The sequence below is a fragment of the Symphalangus syndactylus genome, chromosome X, assembly GCF_028878055.3.
Source record: "Symphalangus syndactylus isolate Jambi chromosome X, NHGRI_mSymSyn1-v2.1_pri, whole genome shotgun sequence".
In the NCBI taxonomy this organism is placed as follows: Eukaryota; Metazoa; Chordata; class Mammalia; order Primates; family Hylobatidae; genus Symphalangus; species Symphalangus syndactylus.
This window is the reverse complement of record NC_072447.2, coordinates 79,942,037-79,962,085: the sequence shown is the minus strand read 5'-3', so window position 1 is coordinate 79,962,085 and position 20,049 is coordinate 79,942,037. Positions and strand designations below refer to the sequence as shown.

General features: G+C 48.8%; 2 protein-coding genes across 2 annotated transcripts in view; one reads left to right on the top strand and one right to left on the bottom strand.

Moving 5' to 3' along the window:
* Positions 1–20,049, bottom strand: part of PIN4 (peptidylprolyl cis/trans isomerase, NIMA-interacting 4) — a 96,479-nt gene that overhangs the window by 7,163 nt on the left and 69,267 nt on the right. The gene's annotated exons all lie outside the window — the stretch shown is intronic.
* The window catches only part of ERCC6L (ERCC excision repair 6 like, spindle assembly checkpoint helicase), a 46,138-nt gene continuing 45,645 nt past the window's right edge, over positions 19,557–20,049 (top strand). Inside the window, exon 1 of the mRNA XM_055267810.2 lies at positions 19,557–19,707. Within this exon, the coding sequence (XP_055123785.1) occupies positions 19,640–19,707 (68 nt within the window). The 5' untranslated portion in view covers positions 19,557–19,639. The remainder of the gene's footprint in view (positions 19,708–20,049) is intronic.

The following is a 20,049-nucleotide window of genomic DNA, read 5'->3' as shown; positions in this document are numbered from 1 at the left end:
CAACACAATACCTGACATATAGTAGGTGCTTAGTAAGTATTGGTTGAATGAATCATGGCCCTTTATGTTTGACTCTCCCAGGAGTCTGTGAGCCACTTCACTACAAGAACTTGGAGTCCTCGCCTTTGCATTCCCGGTGCCCGGCAAAGTGCCCACCTCCAAAGGTGCCCAGTAAATATCGAATGAAATGCTTTCATATGATCTGTCCAGAAGAACGCTGGAGTTTCCAGAACAAAATTAGGAGGACTGAGCCTTCTTCAGTCCCTAATTCAGGAGCACCACCTCTCTGCTTTCCCCCACCTCTCCCTGAAACCCCAGCCTTGCCGTGGCTGTTTGTCTGCTGTGCCCGGCCTCCTTCTCTGCCTCTCAGAGTCCTCTCTCCCTTCCCCCATCCGCCCCCTGCTCGCCCGCCTGAGTACAGGCTATTATCTGGGGGTGGTAATTATTGCGAGTAAATTGGAAGTTGTTTTGCACAGAGCTGTCTCACGCAGGTCGATTTGTATGCTTCCTGGGCACTTCTGACACTCCAGAAATGCCATAGCAACGGCCGGGCGCCGCCGGGCTCACTGATGGCAGGAGATTAGGCGGGGGAGCGGTGCGCCGTGGGCGGGAAGAGGGGCGGGAAGGCGGCAGGAAAGGCCGAGGGCACCACGCGGCAGGGAGGCCGCAGCCTTCTCAGCCGCCACCTGTCTGAGCCTTGATTTCCCTGTCGGTGACACGGGGATGAGAACCTGCAAGCAAGCTGTTGACGGGCATAAACGAGCTAATGGCTTGAACAGTTTGTAAACTAAAACGACGGCCAGCTGGCATTACAATGAACTATTATTATCATTATTATTATTATTATTATTTTTAGAGATGGGGGTCTTGCTCCGTCGCCCAGGCTGGAGTTCAGTGGCGTGATCATGGCTCACCGCAGCCTCGACCTCCTGGGCTCAAGCGATCCTCCAATGGACTATCATTACCACGACTATTCTTTTTCCTGGTATTGTCTTCTTTTCCCCTTCTCCCTGCCTTTCTGCGGCTCTGCCCCCACCCGCCTCGCCGCCACCCCGACTCCTCCCACCTCCCCGGACCCCAGCCCTGAGCCGGCGCCTGCCCGAATCCCCCGCCAGAGCGGGGTTCCTGCTGGGCCTCCTTTATTCCGTGCAAAATCACAGCCCCTGGGACACCTTTTGGAGATGAGGCCCACAGAGACACCTCAAGCTCATCCTGCAGGGGCAGAGCCGCTGATTAAATTATATTCACTCTGCCTTTCAGTCATTCAGATTGGCTGGGATGAGGCCAGCTGGAATTAGTGAGAAATTTGAAGCAGAGAATATTGACAAAGAAAGGCTGTTTTATTGCCTGCAATGACACAGGATATTTCAAAGGCAGCTCAGCAGGTCAAGGAGAGCTTAGTTTGTGAATAGATCAGACTTTTTGCTAATTATTTGGATAGACACAGATCTCAAGTTTTTAAAATCAGCTTTGTTTCCTTCAGGGACTTGAAAAACAACCCTTCCTCTCCCCAAATCTGAGATCCTTACCAGGTGAAGGCTTTGAAAACAAGAAAGTACTGTTAAACTATTCATTAATTCCAAATATTTTTTCAGCACCTACTATGTGCTAGGATGATTGTGGCTTTTGAAAATACAGACATGGAGCTGATATCTACAGGAGAAACAAACAACATGGAAGTAAACAGGGAAACAGATACTTTTAAATCGTGGTAAGGGCTCTGAAATATGTAAATAGGATTAGAGTGGTGGGGGTAGCTACTTTAAAGAAGGTGGGTCAGGGAAGGTCTCAGGAGAGATGGCTGATTTCTGAATGATAAGAAGGAGCCAGCCATGCTCAGATTTTAGGGGAAAGTGTTACTGGCCAAGGGGACAGCAAAAGCAAAGACCTGCTGGTGGAAATGGGCGTGGTTGTTCAAAGAACAGAAAGAAGGCCAATGTGCCTGAAGAAACAGGGTGAGATTTGGAAATCACATAGGGACCTGTAGGCCTCAGTGAGGAGTTTCGATAGTATTTCCAGTGTGTTGTGAACTCAATGAAAGGTCTTAAGCAAAGGAGTGACCTGATCTGCTTTATGTGTTTCTTGAAAGGATTATTGGGTACTGTTTGAGGAATAGATTTTCTTTTCTTTTCTTTTTATTTTATTTTTTTTCTTTTTTTAAGACAGGGTTTCACTCTGTTGCTCAGGCTGGAGTGCAGTGGCATGATCATGGTTCATTGAAGTCTCAACCTTCCAAGCTCAAGTGATCCTCCCACCTCAGCTTCCCATGTACCTAGGACTACAGGCATGCAGCACCATGCCCAGCTAGTTGTTTTTTGTTTTGTTTTGTTTTGTTTTGTTTTGTTTGTAGAGATGGTGTCTCACTATGTCACCCAGGCTGGTCTTGAACTCCAGGGCTCAAGTGACCCTCCCACTTCAGCTTCCCAAAGTGCTGGGATTACAGCATGAGCCACCACGACCGGCGTGATTTTCTTTTTTCTTTTTCTTTTTTTGAGATGGAGTGTTGCTCTGTCACCCAGGCTGGAGCGCAGTGGTGTGATCTCGGCTCACTGCAATCTCTGCCTCCCAGGTTCAAGCAGTTCTCCTGCCTCAGCCTCCCAGTAGCTGGGACTACAGGCGCACGCCACCACGCCTGGCTAATTTTTGTATTTTTAGTAGAAATGGGGTTTCACCATATTGGTCAGGCTGGTCTCGAACTCCTGACCTCAGGCAATCCACCTGCCTCAGCCTCCCAAAGTGCTGGGATTACAGGCGTGAGCCACCGTGCCCGGCCTGATTTGCTAATAAGAAAAATTGACTGGGGAACAGGAATGGGAATAGGGAGACTAGTTAGGAAACCATTGGTAAATTCCAGGTGGCTTAGGCTTGGGTAGTTGCAGTGGAGTGGGGATAGGTGGAGAGATTCAGGATGTATTTTGGAGACAGCCAACAGGGCTTGGTGATGAACTGGATGAGGGAAAGAGAAGATGTTTCTAGTTTCAAGGTTTTTGGCTTGAGCAACTGAGTGGTGCCGTTTGTAGAGCTGGGGAAAACCAGGGCAGATCAAGTTTGAGGGTGTGTTGGGAACTAATAATTCTCTTTTGGACGTTTTCAGTGTGAAATGTCAGATGTCGGGGGACTTGATATAGGAGTCTGGGACTCCAGTGAGAGGTTTGGACCTAAGAAAGACATCTGGGTGTCCTTAATATTCAGTTAAGAGCCCTTGGATTCTTGGTGACTTGCTGAAAGCTAACACAACTATAACAGAAACATGGTAAGATACCTGCTGTTATGAACCACGCGTTGTGTCCCTGCTAAAGACGTATGTTGAAATTCTAACCCGAAACGGGATGGTATTAGGAGGTGGGGCCTTTGATAGGTGATTAGGTCATGAAGGTGAAGCCCTCATGAATAGGATTAATGTCTTATAAGAAAAGACCTGGAGGGACCAGTCGCGGTGGCTCACGCCTGTAATCCCAGCACTTCGGGAGGCCAAGGTGGGCAGATCACTTGAGGCCAGGAGTTCGAGACCAGCCTGGCCAACCTGGTGAAACCCTGTCTCTACTAAAAATACAAAAATTAGCTGAGTGTGGTGGTGTGTGCCTGTAATCCCACTTACTTGGGAGGCTGAGGCAGGAGAATTGCTTGAACCCAGGAGGCAGGGGTTGCAGTGAGCTGAGATTGCACAACTGCACTTCAGCCTGGGTGACAGAGTGAGACTCTGTCTCAAAAAAAAAAAGAAAAGAAAAGAAAAGAAAAGACCTGGAGGCCAGGCAGGTGGCTCATGCCTATGAGAGGATCACTTGAGGCCAGGAGTTCAAGACCAGCCTGAGCAAGATGGCAAGAACCCACCTCTATGAAAAAATAAAAAATAAAAATAGCTAGGCTTGGAGACCAGGAGGTTGAGGCTACAGTGAGCTGTGATTGTGCCACTGTATTCCAGCCTAGGTGACAGAGCAAGACCCTGTCTCTCAAAAACAAATTTTTTTTATTAAAAAGACTCCAAGAGCTTGTTTCCTTTTTCTCTCTGTTCTCCCTCAAGTGAGGGTACAACAAGAAGGTGAACGTCTGCAAACCAGGAAGAGGGCCTCACCAGACACTGAATTTGCCTGCACCTTGATCCTGGATTTCCCAGCCTCCAGAACTGTGAGAAATAAATGTTTGTTTGTTTGTTTTTAATTTTTTGGTTTTTTTTAGAGACAGGGTCTCACACTGTCACCCAGGCTGGAGTATATTCGTGCAATCATAGCTCATTGCAGCCTCGAACTCCTGGACTCAAGTGAGTCCACTTCAGCCTCCCACTTCAGCCTCCCAAAGTGCTGAGATTGCAGGCGTGAGCTTCCTGCACCCAGCCATGTTTGTTGTTTAAACCACTCAGTCTATGGTATTCTGTTATAGCAGCCAGAACTAAAACAGCTGTCTTCTTCCCTACCTCGAAAACAACACCCCTCTCCTCCACTTGAATGTCTTTATCTGAGTCAGTTAAGACTTACTCTCAGGGGAAATGCAAAATAAAACTACAAGGTACCACTTTTTAATAATCAAAGGGGTGAAGATCAAAAGGTTGGAAAACACTGTTAGCAAAGGTGGGGAAAACACGCACTTTCATATATTGTTTATGGGAATGTAAATTCATTTATCCCTTATGTAGGGCAATTTGGCAGTTTCTAGCAAAATAAGAAAGACATACACTTTGACCCAACAATTCCAATTTTAGGAAATTATCCTACAGATACACTCACACTTTTTTTTTTTTTTTTTTTTTTTTTTTTTTTTTTTTGAGATAGAGTCTCGCTCTGTCGCCCAGACTGGAGTGCAGTGGCGCAATCTCGGCTCATTGCAAGCTCCACCTCCCGGATTCAGGCCATTCTCCTGCCTCAGCCTCCCGAGTAGCTGGGACTACAGGCGCCCACCACCACGCCCGGCTAATTTTTTTTGTGTATTTTTAGTAGAGACGGGGTTTCACTGTGTTAGCCAGGATGGTCTCGATCTCCTGACCTTGTGATCCGCCCGCCTTTGCCTCCCAAAGTGCTGGGATTACAGGTGTGAGCCACTGCGCCCGGCCCACTCACACATATTTTTTAAAAAAATGCATGTACCAGGCCGGGCCGTGGTGGCTCATGCCTGTAATCCCAGCACTTTGGGAGATAGAGGTGGGAGGATCACCTGTGGTCAGGAGTTCAAGACCAGCCTGGCCAACATGACGAAACCCCCATATCTACTAAAAATACAAAAATTAGCCAGGCGTGGTGGTGGGCACCTGTAATTCCAGCTACTTGGGAGGCTGAGGCAGGAGAGTTGCTTGAACCCTGGAGGTGGAGGTTGCAGTGAGCCGAAATCACACCACTGCACTCCAGCCTGGGTGACAGAGCGAGACTCCATCTCAAAAAAAAAAAAAAAAGAAAAAACCATATACCAGAATATTTATTTTCACTATGTTTTTGTTTATTTTTATTTTTCGTAGAGACGGGTCTCACTATGTTGCCCAGGGTGGTCTCAAACTCTAGAGCTCAAGCAATCCTCCCACCTCTGCCTCCCAAAGTGCTAGGATTACAGGTGTGAGCTACCATGCCTAGCTCTCACTATGTTTTTAACAGCAAAAGATTGGGAAAAATATCCTTCAATAGAGGACTGATTAAATAAAGTACACCTTTACAATGGAATATGTGCAGCCATCAAATCTAAGGAAGTTCTTGGTCACTTTTTTGTTTTTTGAGATAGGGTCTCACTGTGTTGCCCAGGCTGGTCTTGAACTCCTGGGCTCAAGTGATTCTCTCACCTTAGCCACCTGAGTAGCTGGGACTATAGGCACGTACCACCATGCCCAGCTGATTTTTTTTAACTTGAAAAATTGAGATGAAATTTACATAACATAAAATTGACCATTTTAACTATTTTAAAGTGTAAAATTCAGTGCCTTTATGTTTTGATATGAAACAACCTTTGAGATATATTGGTATGCACTTACCCTCACTCACCTTCTATCCCCACTTGCCTAACTCTGCTTGTGATAGTGGGAGAGACTTTTTCTGATGAGCATCTCTGAAAAGTCTCCAGAACACAGGAGGCTGAGAGGGACTGTTGCCAGGGAAAGGTGGTGGTAATATTATCAGCGGTTCTCATCCCCGGCTGCACATTAGCATCACCTGAGGAGATTTTGAAAATGCCCTTGCCCAGGCCCCACCTTTAGATACTTTGATTTAATTAGGGGTGAGGCCTGGGCATGAGTCTTAAAATTTAGGCATAATTTACACACAGTAAAATGCATAAGCCTTAAAAGTATAGTTCAATGAATTGTGATATTGTGGGTGCTTGTGTAACCATTGCCCCATTAAAACATAGAACATTTCCATCTCTCCAGTCACTGCCCTTCACCCCTGCCAGAGGCAGACATTGTTCTGATTTCTATCATAGATTCATTTTGATTGTTCTTGAACTTCATAGAAATGGAATCAAGCAGTATGTAACATTTTGAGATTGCCTTATTTCTTAGTATAATGCCCTTGAGATTCATCCAAATAATTGCACTGATCAGTAGTTCATTTCTTTTTGTGGCTGAGCGGTATTCCCTTGTATGGATACACCAAAGTTTATCCATTCAGACATCCAGGGACATTTGTGTTGGTCCCAGTTTTTGGCTATTAGAAACAAAGCTGCTATCAACATTCTTGTACAAGTCTCTCTGTGAGCACATGTACTCATTTCTCCTTGAGTGGAATTCCTGGGTTTCACTTTATTTGAAACTGCTGGTTTCCAAAGTGGTTGTACCAATTTACAACCCCACCAGCAAAAGATGAGACTTACAGTTGTTCCATATCTTTGCTAATACTTGGTATTGTCTGTCTTTTAAATTATAGCCATTCTCATGGGTATGTAGTGGCATGTCCTTTTAGTTTTAAATTGCATTTCCCTAATGGAAAATTATGTTGATCATCTTTTCATGTGCTTATTGACCATTCATATATCCTGTCTCATGAGGTGTCTGTTCCACTTTTTGCTCATATTTTTGGGTGGTCATTTTATTATTGATTTGTAAGAGCTCTTTATATATTCTGGATATTAGTCTTTTGTCAGATAAATATATTGCGAACATTATTATTTAAGATATCCCCAGTGAGTCTCACATGAATGCAGACTTGAGAACCCTTGGTGAACTAAAGATTGGCCCCAAAGGCCCCCTACTTTTGCAAGTCCCCAAACTTACCCCCTAGCAATTTTGCCTGAGGATTTTTTTTTCTTTTTCTTTTCTTTTTTGAGATGGAGTCTTGCTCTGTCACCCAGGCTGGAGTGCAGTGGTGCAATCTCGGTTCACTGCAACCTCTGCCTCCCGGGTTCAAGAGATTCTCCTGACTCAGCCTCCCGAGTAGCTGGAATCACAGGTGTGCACCACCACGCCTGGCTAATTTTTGTATTTTTAGTAGAGACAGGGTTTCACTATGTTGACCCGGCTGGTCTTGAACTCCTGACCTCAGGTGATCCACCGCCTTGGCTTCCCAAAGTGATGGGATTACAGGCGTGAGCCACTGCACCTGGCTGAGGATTGGTTTTTCTTTTTTCTTTTTTTTTTTTTTTTGAGGCGGAGTCTCGCTCTGTTGCCCAGGCTGCAGTGCAGTGGCGCAATCTCAGCTCACTGCAAGCTCTGCCTCCCAGGTTCACGCCATTCTCCTGCCTCAGCCTCCCAAGTAGCTGGGACTACAGGCGCCTGCCACCGCGCCCGGCTAATTTTTTGTATTTTTAGTAGAGACGGGGTTTCACCGTGTTAGCCAGGATGGTCTCGATCTCCTGACCTCGTGATCCGCCCGTCTTGGCCTCCCAAAATGCTAGGATTACAGGCGTGAGCCACCGCGCCCGGCCTGAGGATTGGTTTTTCAATTCATGTGAATGTCCATGGCTGTGGGGGATTTTAGGAGAGAGGGTTTCCTTGTCAGTCTTTCTCCTGCATATCTGCCTGGCTTCTTGGACAGCTCCATTCATCTGAACTGTTCTCTTACACTCTGACTGTGAGAAAGTCTTTTCCCGTCTTCACCCTAAGATTTTCCACATGTAAAATCTGACCTTAGTGCCTGACCCATTTCTACAACCCAGAGACAGTGTGTATCAAAGGAATAAGGACACGTTTTTTTTTTTTTTTTTTTTTTTTTTTTCTGGCTGGAGCAAGCTATGTCCTAGGTACAAAAGGAGTGTGACTTTCTGTATCCCCTCCTGGCTATTATCCTCAGGCTGCCTATCTGCTCACCGAAGGGGAGAATCATTTTCTAGCAGCCTTGGCAACCAATCACCAGAGGACAGGTCCCAGTCTCATTGAATCTGCTGTGTACTTGCTGCATGACCTCGTGCAAGGCAATTAACCTCTCTAATCCTTGGTTCCTTCAACTGGTACAAGAGAATATCTTGTTTGTTGTGGGGAAAGTTCCTGGCATAAATTAGCTGCTCACAAAGGATGGAAGACATGGTTCTAAGATCAGTGGAACTGGGCTGTGAGAGGAGCTCTCTGTTCTGGGACTTGCCATGCCCTCAATGTGCCCTAGTGTCATATATCTGCCCCTTCCTTCCACACCTTCAGAGGCCCAGACTGGTCAAGGCCCCTCCTGCTGTGTTGTCTTCACCCTGCCCTTTTTGGCTAATTTGAACAGAACATCCCATGAGGGCCCCTAGGCTCTTTAAGCTCTGAGCAGATGGCTGGGAAGCCAGTTCTCTGAAACATACAGTTCTTGACTCAGATCTGGGCAAGGGGCCAAGACCTTCGAAGGGCTGTAGAAAAACTTCACCTTCGCCCCCACTTCCCTCCTGTTGCCCTCAAGAGCTTGTAGTTTTTACTACCTGTCTCTTAGTGCCAAAGAGGAAGGGAAAAAGGCCACACCTATTTGGATTAGATGCCCACTTGGAGTGCCTTCTTGGGCTGGCACCAGGGAGAAGCCTTGACCCCAGGTTTTGTGAGAGGCACCCATGCTATGTAGGGAGGGTTTCTCTGCTGCTGCAGGAGGAGGATAAGGAAGCTACAGGAGAGCTCATGGGGAGCTCCCAGAAATGTCCTTGACTTGGGGAACAAGTGGGTACAGGGCATCTGGAGAGTCCAGCGACACTGGGCTCTGGCTGGAGCCTGTTCATCTCACAGCCAAGCATGGGTGGCTTTGTCCTAGCAAAAGATCTGGGAAGGGACTAGAAGAGGGCTGTCTAGTTCCTGGGTGTAACTCAGAATCCTCTGTGTTACTTCCAGGTCCATCTGGAGGCAGGTATAAAAGGGAGACAGGGGTAGTATTGGCAAGAGAAGTGGCTGGGATGGGTATGCTTGGCCCTCCCCACTTCCCTGGTTTCTGGTCCCCATTATGTCTTTGGATATATCATTCCCACCCAAGGCCTCATTCTAGTTCTCTAACAGAGCACCCAGTGCTCTCCTTTAGGATTACTAATTGACAAATCATCCATCCATCCATCCATCCATCCATCCATCCAACAACTATTTACTGGTCAGCCATTATGTGTAGGGACCATTCTGAGCTCTGCGAGGGTATAACTGTGAAAAAGACAGAAATGTTCTTCACAGAGCTCACATGATCATAGAGGAGCCAGACAGGTAACCAGGCAGCTACATTCCATGGAATAAACCCAATGATAAAGGCAGGATGTGGGATCACAGAGGATGACTTGTTGAGAAGGATCAGGGAAGGTTCCTGGAAGCAGGGAGGCCTGCACTGAGACAAGAGGAGTGAATAGACAATAGTGAGGTGAAAAGGGTGAGTCCAGGCAGAGGAAACTGCATGTGGGGAGGCCTGGAGGCAAGATCTGAATAGCTGGAAGTTGTTCAGTTTGAGAAGAGATCATGTGCATGTATGTGTAGGGGTTGTGAAGAAGTAAGATGTGGCCAGAGAGGTAGTCATGGTGAGGAGGCAGGACTTGATCTTGAGGGAAACGAGGAGGCTTTGAAGGATTTAGACAGGGCCATGGCATGATCAGTTTGGTATTTTTGAAAGATGATTCTGGTTTTTGGGTAGAGATCAGATAGTGGGGGAAAGGCACAAATAGAAGCAGGAAGACAAGCCAGGAGGCTAGTGCGGTCATCCAAGTGAGACAGAATGGTGGCATAGACTACCGTGGTGGCAGTGGAGATGGAGAGAAGTGATTGGATTTGGGATGTATTTTAGAGGTAGAGCCAACACGACTCACTGATGAATTGAACGTGAGGGGCAAATACGATGCAGGCCTCAAAGACACTTCCCAGTTTCTGACTTGGACCACTTTGCGGGTTTGTAGTGCCATCCATGGAGATGGGAAATGTTGAGAGAGCAGGTCTAGGGGAGAGTGGGTGAGTTCAGTACTATGTAGAGTTTGAGCTTCCGGGGTGACATGTCCTACAGCCAGTTTGCCATCTAGGTCCAAATCTCAGGAGAGAGGATGAGGCTAGAGACAGAGTTGTGAGGTCTTGAGAGCCAGTGAGGTAACCCAAAGGGAGTGGAGGATGCCATGTTTTGTGCAGTGGGACTGCCTTGTCAAAGGTTTCTCTATCGTTTGGTGCCCACTTCACCCAAACCCCGAAAGGCAGGTTTAGAAGGCTTTCATCAAAGACTGTGAAACTTAGGGCAAAGACCCTGCAGGTAATCCTAACTCTTGGCTCCCTCCCTTCCTCCCAGTCCCTGTCATTTCCACAGCATCCTGGGCTGACTTGATTAGTTTCCAAGAAGGGTTTATCCATCCCAGGGGCCAGGCCAGCTGCCATTCTTAGGAAATTCAGTTTCTGGCTCCCTCTGCTGGCAGAGCTGGAGATGACTGTTGGCTGGGGCAGCCTCCATCCCACGGCTTTCCTCCTCCTTCCTGCTTCCCCTGGGAGATTAAACCCTCAGTCTCAATCCTCTATCCCCTACCCCCAAATCCCACCTACTTTATAAGAACCCTAGCTAGAAATGGGGTGGGAGAAGCCTAATTAGGGATCTGGGAAACATAAATTCTTTTTTTTTTTTTTTGAGACAGAGTCTGGCTCTGTCCCCCAGGCTGGAGTGCAGTGGCACCATCTCGGCTCACTGCAAGCTCCGCCTCCCGGGTTCACGCCATTCTCCTGCCTCAGCCTCCCGAGTAGCTGGGACTACAGGCGCCCGCCACCACGCCCTGCTAATTTTTTTTTTTTTTTTTTGTATTTTTAGTAGAGACAGGGTTTCACTATGTTGGCCAGGATGGTCTCGAACTCCTGACCTCGTGATCCGCCCACCTCGGCCTCCCAAAGTGCTAGGATTACAGGCTTGAGCCACCGTGCCCAGCCGGAAACATAAATTCTTACTGTTGGCAGAGTTTGGTAGCTCACACCTGTAATCCTAGCACTTTGAGAGACTGAGGCGGGAGGATCGCTTGAGCCCAGGAGCTGGAGAACAGCCTGGGCAACATAGCAAGACTCTGTCTCTACAAAGTATTAAAAAAATTAGGTGGATGTGGTGGCACATGTCTGTAGTCCTAGCTGCTAAAGAGGCTGAGGTGGGAGAATCGCTGGAGCCTGGAGGATCACTTGAGCTCAGGAGTTTGAGGTTACGGTGAGCCGAGATCACACCACTGCACTCCAGCCTGGGCAACAGAGTGAGACCCTGTCTCGTAAATAAATTATTACTGTTTCTAATCACTTTCATCTTTTTTTCTGCCCCAAACCCACTCTCGGGCTTTTTTTTTTGACAGGATCTCACTCTGTCACCCAGGCTGGAGTGCAGTGGTGTGACTCTGCTTACTGCAGCCTCGAACTCCTGGGCTCAAAAGATTCTCCCATCTCAGCCTCCCAAGTAGCTAGGACTACAGCACACACCACCACACACAGCTAATTTTTGTGTTTTTTGTATGATGAATCATGTTGCCCAGGCTGGTCTCAAACTCCTGGGCTCAAGCGATCCTCCCACCTCGGCCTCCCAAAGTGCTGGCATTACAGGTGTGAGCCACCATGCTCAGCCCCAAACCCACTCTTGATCTCCTTGTGCATGAAGACTTCATTTGGTTATCAAAAACACTCTTCCATTCTCAGTCCCCAAGAGCAACATTTTGCTGGCACTCCCTCCTCATATGCAGGGAAGCCATGATGTGTGCTGGAAAAAACGCTGGGTTGGGAGTGAAGGTACCTAGGTTTGAGTCCTGTTTCTGTCACAGGTTCAGGGTCTGACCTTGGACTGGTCACTTCCTTCTTTCCCAGTGGCAGTTCCCTTACCTGTGGCATTAGACTGGAGTCCAAAAAATCGTTTCAACTCGGCATTCTAGGCTTGCTCCAACCATCTTAGCCTTTTTAGTTTTCATACACATCAAGCCCTCTCCTGCCTCAGGGCCTTTGGTCATGCTATTCCCTCTGCCTGAAATGCCCTTCCCTTCCCTTTTTGTTTGGTTAACTCCTCCCTACCCTTCAGCTCTTTTTTTTTATTATTAATTTTTTTTGCACACAAAACAATAAACATTTTCTAAAAATACATACAAACAAAAAGATGCATATCAAACATATTAGGAAGGTTGCACATGGGAAGACGGGGAATAGAAATGGGGAGTGGGAATTAAAATAAATGAGAGAGGGACTTTGTATGGATCAATGATAATAACTCAATCCTCTATTTGACAAAGAAGAAGGAGAAGGAAGAGGAAGAACAAGAAAGTGGGATAAAGGATCAGAAAGGGAGGAAAATAGAAAAAATTAGAGTATGACTCCAGGGTAGACCTGTTTTGTTGTCGCTGGGTTGGTTGGTTGGTCTGTTGTATTTTTCATATGTTTCGCCATGTTGGCCAGGCTGGTCTCGAACTCCTAGCCTCAAGTGATCAACCCGCCTTGGCCTCCCAGAGTGGTGGGACAACAGGCGTGAGCCACCACGTCCAGCCCCCACATTGCTTCTGGCCTCCGTGGTAGACCTCCCAGACGGGGCGGCCGGGCAGAGGTGCTCCCCACATCCCAGACGGGGCGGCCGGGCAGAGGCGCTCCTCACTCCCCAGACGGGGTGGCCGGGCAGAGACGCTCCTCACTTCCTAGACGGGGTGGTGGCCAGGCAGAGGGGTTCCTCACTTCCCAGAAGGGGCGGCTGGGCAGAGGCTATCCTCACATCCCAGACAATGGGCGGCCGGGCAGAGGCGCTCCTCGCTTCCCAGACGATGGGCGGCCGGGCAGAGGCGCTCCTCACATCCCAGACGATGGGCGGCCGGGCAGAGGCGCTCCTCGCTTCCCAGACGATGGGCGGCCGGGCAGAGGCGCTCCTCACATCCCAGACGATGGGCGGCCGGGCAGAGGCGCTCCTCGCTTCCCAGACGATGGGCGGCCGGGCAGAGGCGCTCCTCACATCCCAGACGATGGGCGGCCGGGCAGAGGCGCTCCTCACTTCTTCCCAGACGGGGCGGCCGGACAGAGGCGCTTCTCACTTCCCAGAGGATGGGTGGCCGGGCAGAGGCGCTCCTCACATCCCAGATGATGGGCAGACAGGCAGAGGCGCTCCTCACTTCCCAGACGGGGCGGCCGGGCAGAGGCGCTCCTCACTTCCCAGACGATGGGTGGCCAGGCAGAGACGCTCCCCACCTCCCAGACGGGGCGGCGGCCGGGCAGAGGCTGCAATCCCAGCACCCCGGGAGGCCAAGGCAGGCGGCTGGGAGGCGGAGGCTGCAGCGAGCCAAGACCACGCCACCGCACTCCAGCCCCGGCAACATCGAGCACCGAGTGAGCGAGACTCCGTTTGCAGTCCCAGCACCTCGGGAGGCCGAGGCGGGCAGACCACTCGGGGTCAGGAGCTAGAGACCAGCCTGGCCAACATGGCGAAATCGCGCCTCCAGCCAAAGGAGAAAAAGTAGGCAGCGGTGGTGGCGCGCGCCGGCAATCCCAGGCAGCCCGCAGGCCGGGGCAGGAGAATCACGGGAGCTGGAGGCAGGGAGTCTGCAGCCAGCCGAGTAGATTCCAGCCTGGGCCACAGAGGGAAAAATGGGAAGGGAAGGGAGGAGGGGAGGGGAGGGAAGGGAGCTACCCTTCAGCTCTTAGCTCAAATGCTACTTCCTCAGAGAAACCTTTTCCAGCCCTCCAGATTGGGTCAGATACCTCGTGGTACGCTGTCATAATTGCCTGTAGTTTTCCTTCTGAGCCCTCTTCACGTTTGTAATTTTCCAAGTGTTTGTGTGATTATTGTTTCAAGTCCATCTTCACCATGGAACTTTAAGTTCTTTGATAGCAAGGACTTGTCTGTTTTTCTCACCACTCTACCCCCAGCACCTGGATCCTTACCTGACCATCTTGTAAAGGCTCAACACATATTTACTAAATAAATGAATAAGTAAATGGATGAATTAATCCTTTTCTTCACCTGTCAGCTGCTTTCTGTATCTAACTAGCATCATGTTAAAGAGCAAAAAGTCGAAAGCCAGACTGCCTGGGTTTGGAATCCTGCTTCACCATTCACAAGCTGTGTAAACTTGTGTAAGTTATTCGATCTTTCTGTGCCTCAGTTTCCTCATCTGTAAAAGGAGGATGATAATAGTATACACTGTCTAACAAGGTTGTTGTTAAGGATTAAAAGACAGTGTATGTAAAGTCCTTAGAACAAGGCCTGGCACTTCAGTGCTATCTACGTGATAGCTATTGTTCTTTTTTTTTTTTTTGAAACAGAGTCTCACTCTGTGGCCCAGGCTGGAGTGCAGTGGCGCACTCTCGGCTCACTGCAAGCTCCGCCTCCCGGGTTCACGCCATTCTCCTGCCTCAGCCTCTCCGAGTAGCTGGGACTACAGGCGCCCGCCACCACGCCCGGCTAATTTTTTTGTATTTTTAGTAGAGACGGGGTTTCACCATGGTCTCGATCTCCTGACCTCGTGATCCGCCCGCCTCGGCCTCCCAAAGTGCTGGGATTACAAGCGTGAGCCACCGCGCCCGGCCAGTAATAGCTATTGTTCTTATTCGGCCTCATCTATCTCTCCATTTATGCATTCTGAACCCTCCCACAAAGCTTCATTATCTTATTTCCAGCCTGTGAGTGCGGATGACTCAGTGTAATTTGCAGATTAGGTTGAAAAGTTTTGTTTTTTAAAATTCTTATTATGGAAATGTTCAATCATACACAGAAGCAGAGAAGAGGATAATGAACCTCTGTAACAAGCTTCAACAATTATCAACATTTTGCCAATCTTTGTTCATCCCTACTCTCCTTTTTTTTCCCTCTGTACTGGAGTATTTTAATGTAAGTCCCAGATGTCATATCATTTTGTCTGAAAATACTCCAATATGTATTTCTAACAGATGAGGACCTTAAAAAAAAAAGCAATACCATTATCACCCTTTTAAAATTGACAATAATTAGGGAGAGCTTTTTTTGTTTGTTTTTTTTGAGACAGAGTTTTGCTCTTGTAGAGGCTGGAGTGCAATGGCATGATCTTGGCTCACTGCAACCTCCGCCTCCTGGGTTCAAGCCATTCTCCTGCCTCAGCCTCTCGAGTAGCTGGGATTACAGGTGCCTACCATCATGGCCGGCTAATTTTTGTATATTAGTAGAGATGGGGTTTCACCATGTTGGCCAGGCTGGTCTCGAACTCCACCCACCTCGACCTCCCAAAGTGCTGGCATTACAGGTGTAAGCCACTGCACCCAGCCTAGGAAGAGCTTTTTTCTTTTCTTTTCTTTTTTTTTTTTTTTTTTTGAGATGGAGTCACCCTCTGTCACCCAGATTGGAGTGCAGTGGCGAGATCTTGGCTCACTGCAACCTCTGCCTCCCAGGTTCAAGCAATTCTCCTGCTTCAGCCTCCCGAGTAGCTGGGATTACAGGCACGTGCCACCACACCCAGCTAATTTTTGTATTTTTAGTAGAAACGGGGTTTCACCATGTTGGTCAGGCTGGTCTGGAACTCCTGACCTTGTGATCCGCCCACCTTGGCCTCCCCAAGTGCTAGGATTACAGGCGTGAGCCACTGAGCCCGGCTGGGAGAGCTTTAGAAACCCCATTCCCTTGAGAGACGCTGGGCGAATGCGAGCCCTTGATTGGGGTAGATGCATAATGAGGAACAGCAGATAACTAATCGATGTAAAGTGTTTTGAATGGGGCCTGTCACATAAGACGGATATAGTAGTAACTATTATTTTGACTCTCTTTGATTCTCTCCATTTACCCACTCAAAATCCTCCCAATCTCTCTCTTATTTTCAGGCTGTGAGCCTGGGTGACCATTTATAAAGGAGGACTAGGAGCCTGGGCTGGGGAGTTTCCTGGGTCATCAGAGCCCTGGGTTGAGACCTGCGACTCCAGAAGGCACCAAGAAGGGCCCAAAGGAAGCAGACTACAGGACCGAAGGGGAGGGGAGGAGCAGCCAGAGCTGGGGAGTTTAAAGGAGGAGCCCTACAGCTGTGTGAAAATGGGTCTTAGAAAATCCAACAGCCAAAGGGCAGGCAAGCTGAGGGTTGGTCCTTCCTTCCCAGTGATCAGGGCCTTTGGGCATCACTGCCAGCTGGGAAGCAGAGGGGAGGTAGCCGGGGTTCCTGAGGGAGTTCTCTTTAGCTTTTCTTCACAGCCCACAATGGGGCATGCCTACAACAACCACCAGAGGCCTGCTTTGCTTCATCTTCAGTTCTCAACAATTCCCAGGATGAGTGATGATGGTGGACCCTGAGCCAAAGCACAACCAGACATGGCCTTCCCCAGACTCAAGATGAAGATTTTTGTGCTCTCATCTTTCTTTTCCTTTCTGCAGAATTCTCTCCTACATCTTCTCCCCTATTCTGCTCTTCTCATCCTACTCATCCTTTGGGTATCCAGGGCGCCTGGACACTCAACTCATCCTTAGCTCCTTTGTGCTGCTATAATAAAATGCCATAGACTCAAACTCATAATTTTTTTTTTTTGAGACAGAGTTTCGCTCTTGTTGCCCAGGCTGGAGTGCCAATGGCATGATCTTGGCTCACCACAACCTCCGCCTCCCAGGTTCAAGCGATTCTCCTGCCTCAGCCTCCCGAGTAGCTGGGATTACAGGCATGTGCCACCATGCCCGGCTAATTTTGTATTTTTAGTAGAGACAGGGTTTCTCCGTCAGGCTGGTCTCGAACTCCCAACCTCAGATGATCTGCCCACCTCAGCCTCTCAAAAGGCGGGATTACAGGTGTGAGCCCCCGCACCTGGCCATCAAACTCATAATTTATAAACAATAGAAATGTATTTATTATGGTTCTGGAGGCTGAAGAGTCCAGATGAAGGTGCCAACAGGATTGGTATCTGGTGAGGGCTGCTCTCTGCTTCCAAGATGGTGCCCTGTTGCTGCATCCTCTGGAGGGGAAGGAATACTGTGTCCTTACATGGTAGAAAAGCAGAAGGGCAAAAAGGGCCTAAACTAGCTCCCTCCAGCCCTTTCATAAGGCACTAATTTATTCATGAAGTAGGATCCCTCATGACATTACTTCCTAAAAGGCCCCGCCTCTCAGTGCCACCACAGTGGGGATTAAGTTTCAACACATGAATTTTGAAGGACATTCAGACCATAGCACAGCCCAATCCAAGCTTGCCTCCAGGAAAAGATGTGATTCAAGCACTTTAGCGGAGTAAACAAGTTCCTTTATAACCTGGCCTTCAACTGCCTCATCAACCTCATTTCCCACCACTGCCCTCTTCTTTCCAGTGTGACACAGCGAAACAGCACAGATTTGTGTCCATATGGACCTAATATTGAATTCTGGCTCTGCTGCTTCCTAGCTCAGGAAGCTTAGATGAAGTCACTTTATCTCTCTGAGCCTGTTTCCACATCTGAAAAATGGGGATAATAGTATACTAAAAGGCCTCTTAACAAAGGCCTTAAAGTCATATAAACCAGGAAAATAGCCCATGTTCTCCAAGATCCCCCACCTCCCCCCCACCCTTTTCTTTTTTTTGAGATGGAGTCTTGCTCTGTCGCCCAGGCTGGAGTGCAATGGAATGATCTCAGCTCACTGCAACGTCTGCCTCCTAGGTTCAAGCGATTCTTCCGCCCCAGCCTCCCGAGAAGCTGGGATTACAGGCACCCGCCATCATGCCCAGCTAATTTTTGTAGAGACGGGGTTTCACCATTTGGTCAGGCTGGTCTTGAACTCCTGACCTCAGGTGATCCGCCCGCCTCGACCTCCCAAAGTGCTGGGATTACAGGTTCAGTGAGCCACTGAACCCGGCCTCCAACATTCCTTTTAACTCATAACGGTCTATAAATTTTATAAAAAGCTTAAAATTCTCTGGACATGTGATGTATGACTGGGCCAATAGGTGAGTTTTCCAATACTGAATGCTAAATTAGTGTCTCGAGGAATCATGTCTGTGTTCTTAACAGTATATGAACAAGGACAATTTTTGTTGGCCCACAACCTCCTATTTAGTGTCACCCAAGCAAGCCACTTAAACTCAATCACATTTCCTTAAGCTCTAGGCTCTGCCTTTTTTTTAGGCTCTGCCTTTGAAAATGACTGTATCTTAGTTGGTGCTTCTGAAGAAATGGTGACCACAGCACTACTTCTTTTTTTTTTTTTTAATTATTTTTGTCTTCCTTTTATTACACCAAGTATGTGAACCTAGTTACTTATTTCTTAAATAAGAATTTTTTTTTTTTTGAGATGGAGTCTTGCTCTGTCACCCAGGCTGGGGTGCAGTGGCATGATCTTGGCTCGCTGCAGCCTCCACCTCCCGGGTTTGAGATTCTTGAAGACCCTTCTCTCGTTCTCTCTTTAAAAAAAAATAAATACAGCATAACGCCCTGTGGAGAGGAAAAAAAAATTTTTTTAAAGAGACGGGAGTCTCACTATGTTGCCCAGGCTGGTCTCGAACTCCTGAGTGCAAGTGATCCTCCCGCCTTAGCCTCCCAAAAGGCTAGGATTACAGGTGTGAGGCACTGCACCCAGCCTTTTTTTTTTTTTTTTTTTTTTGAGATGGAGTCTTGCTTTGCCACCCAGGCTGGAGTGCAGTGGTGCAATCCCGGCTCACTGCAACCTCCACCTCCTGGGTCCGAGCGATTCTCGTGCCTCAGCCACCCGAGTAGCTGGGACTGCGGGCGCCCGCCACCACGCCCGGCTAATTTTTTGTATTTTTAGTAGAGACGGGGTTTCACCATGTTAGCCAGGTTGGTCTCGAACTCCTGACCTCACGTGATCCGCCCGCCCCGGCCTCCCAAAGTGCTGGGATTACAGGCGTGAACCACCGCGCCTGGTCGCTTCTTCAATGTTAGTTTAAATCACAGGGACTATGCCTCCCAGGGTGTTTGAATTCAAAGCACGGTCAGTGCCAGGTACTGGCGATCAAGGAAGGGAAGCTATCTGTGGATGCGGGGCAGGGGTTGGTTGGGGGACGCAGGCGTTGGAGATCTCCGGGGGTCGCCGCAATGACTGGGATCATATCGGACAGTCTCCTCCACTCACAATGATAGCACACGCACGGGCGAACGAATTGGCCGCAGCATAGTTTGAATTGGATTGAAACGCGAGGGATCACAGTCTGACGCAACACACTCTGTGTCTCGAAGGCAGAGATCACCTCCTGCTTCCCGGCGCGCTTAGGCGCAGGCGCCCACCCTCATGGGCGGGGCTCAGGCGGTGGCGACGCAGCGCGTGGTCGCGGATTGGCTGGCCGCGAGGCCGACGGTTGGCTGTGTCCCTCTCCACGGGCGCACAGAGCATGCGCGGGGCGGGAGTGAGCGAAATTCAAGCTCCAAGCTCCAAGCTCCTGCCGGGGTAACTGGAACCCAATCCGAGGGTCATGGAGGCGTCCCGAAGGTTTCCGGAAGCCGAGGCCTTGAGCCCAGAGCAGGCTGCTCATTACCTAAGGTATATCTGGACCACTAGGCGGGTCTAGCTAACCGACCTGGCCCAGGGTGGAGGTGGGGTGGCCCCGGATCCTCCTGGGGACCCAAACTGTTGAGGCGGAGCGTTTTGAGACGCGCACTCGCACTCTTCTCGCAGCAGGGTGTGGGAGTCAGCTCTGGATGTTTGACCAGATTTCTAAAACCTGAGGAGACCCCGATGCCTCTTCTTTTGGGCAAATGACTCTCCAGTATGAGCTCCTTAAAAGCCAGAGCCTTAATTAATCAAGCCCTTCTTGATTCTTTTCAGCTTATCAAGCCCTAAGTCTAGGGGATACAGAGATGAGTAAAACAAGGTCCCCGCCCC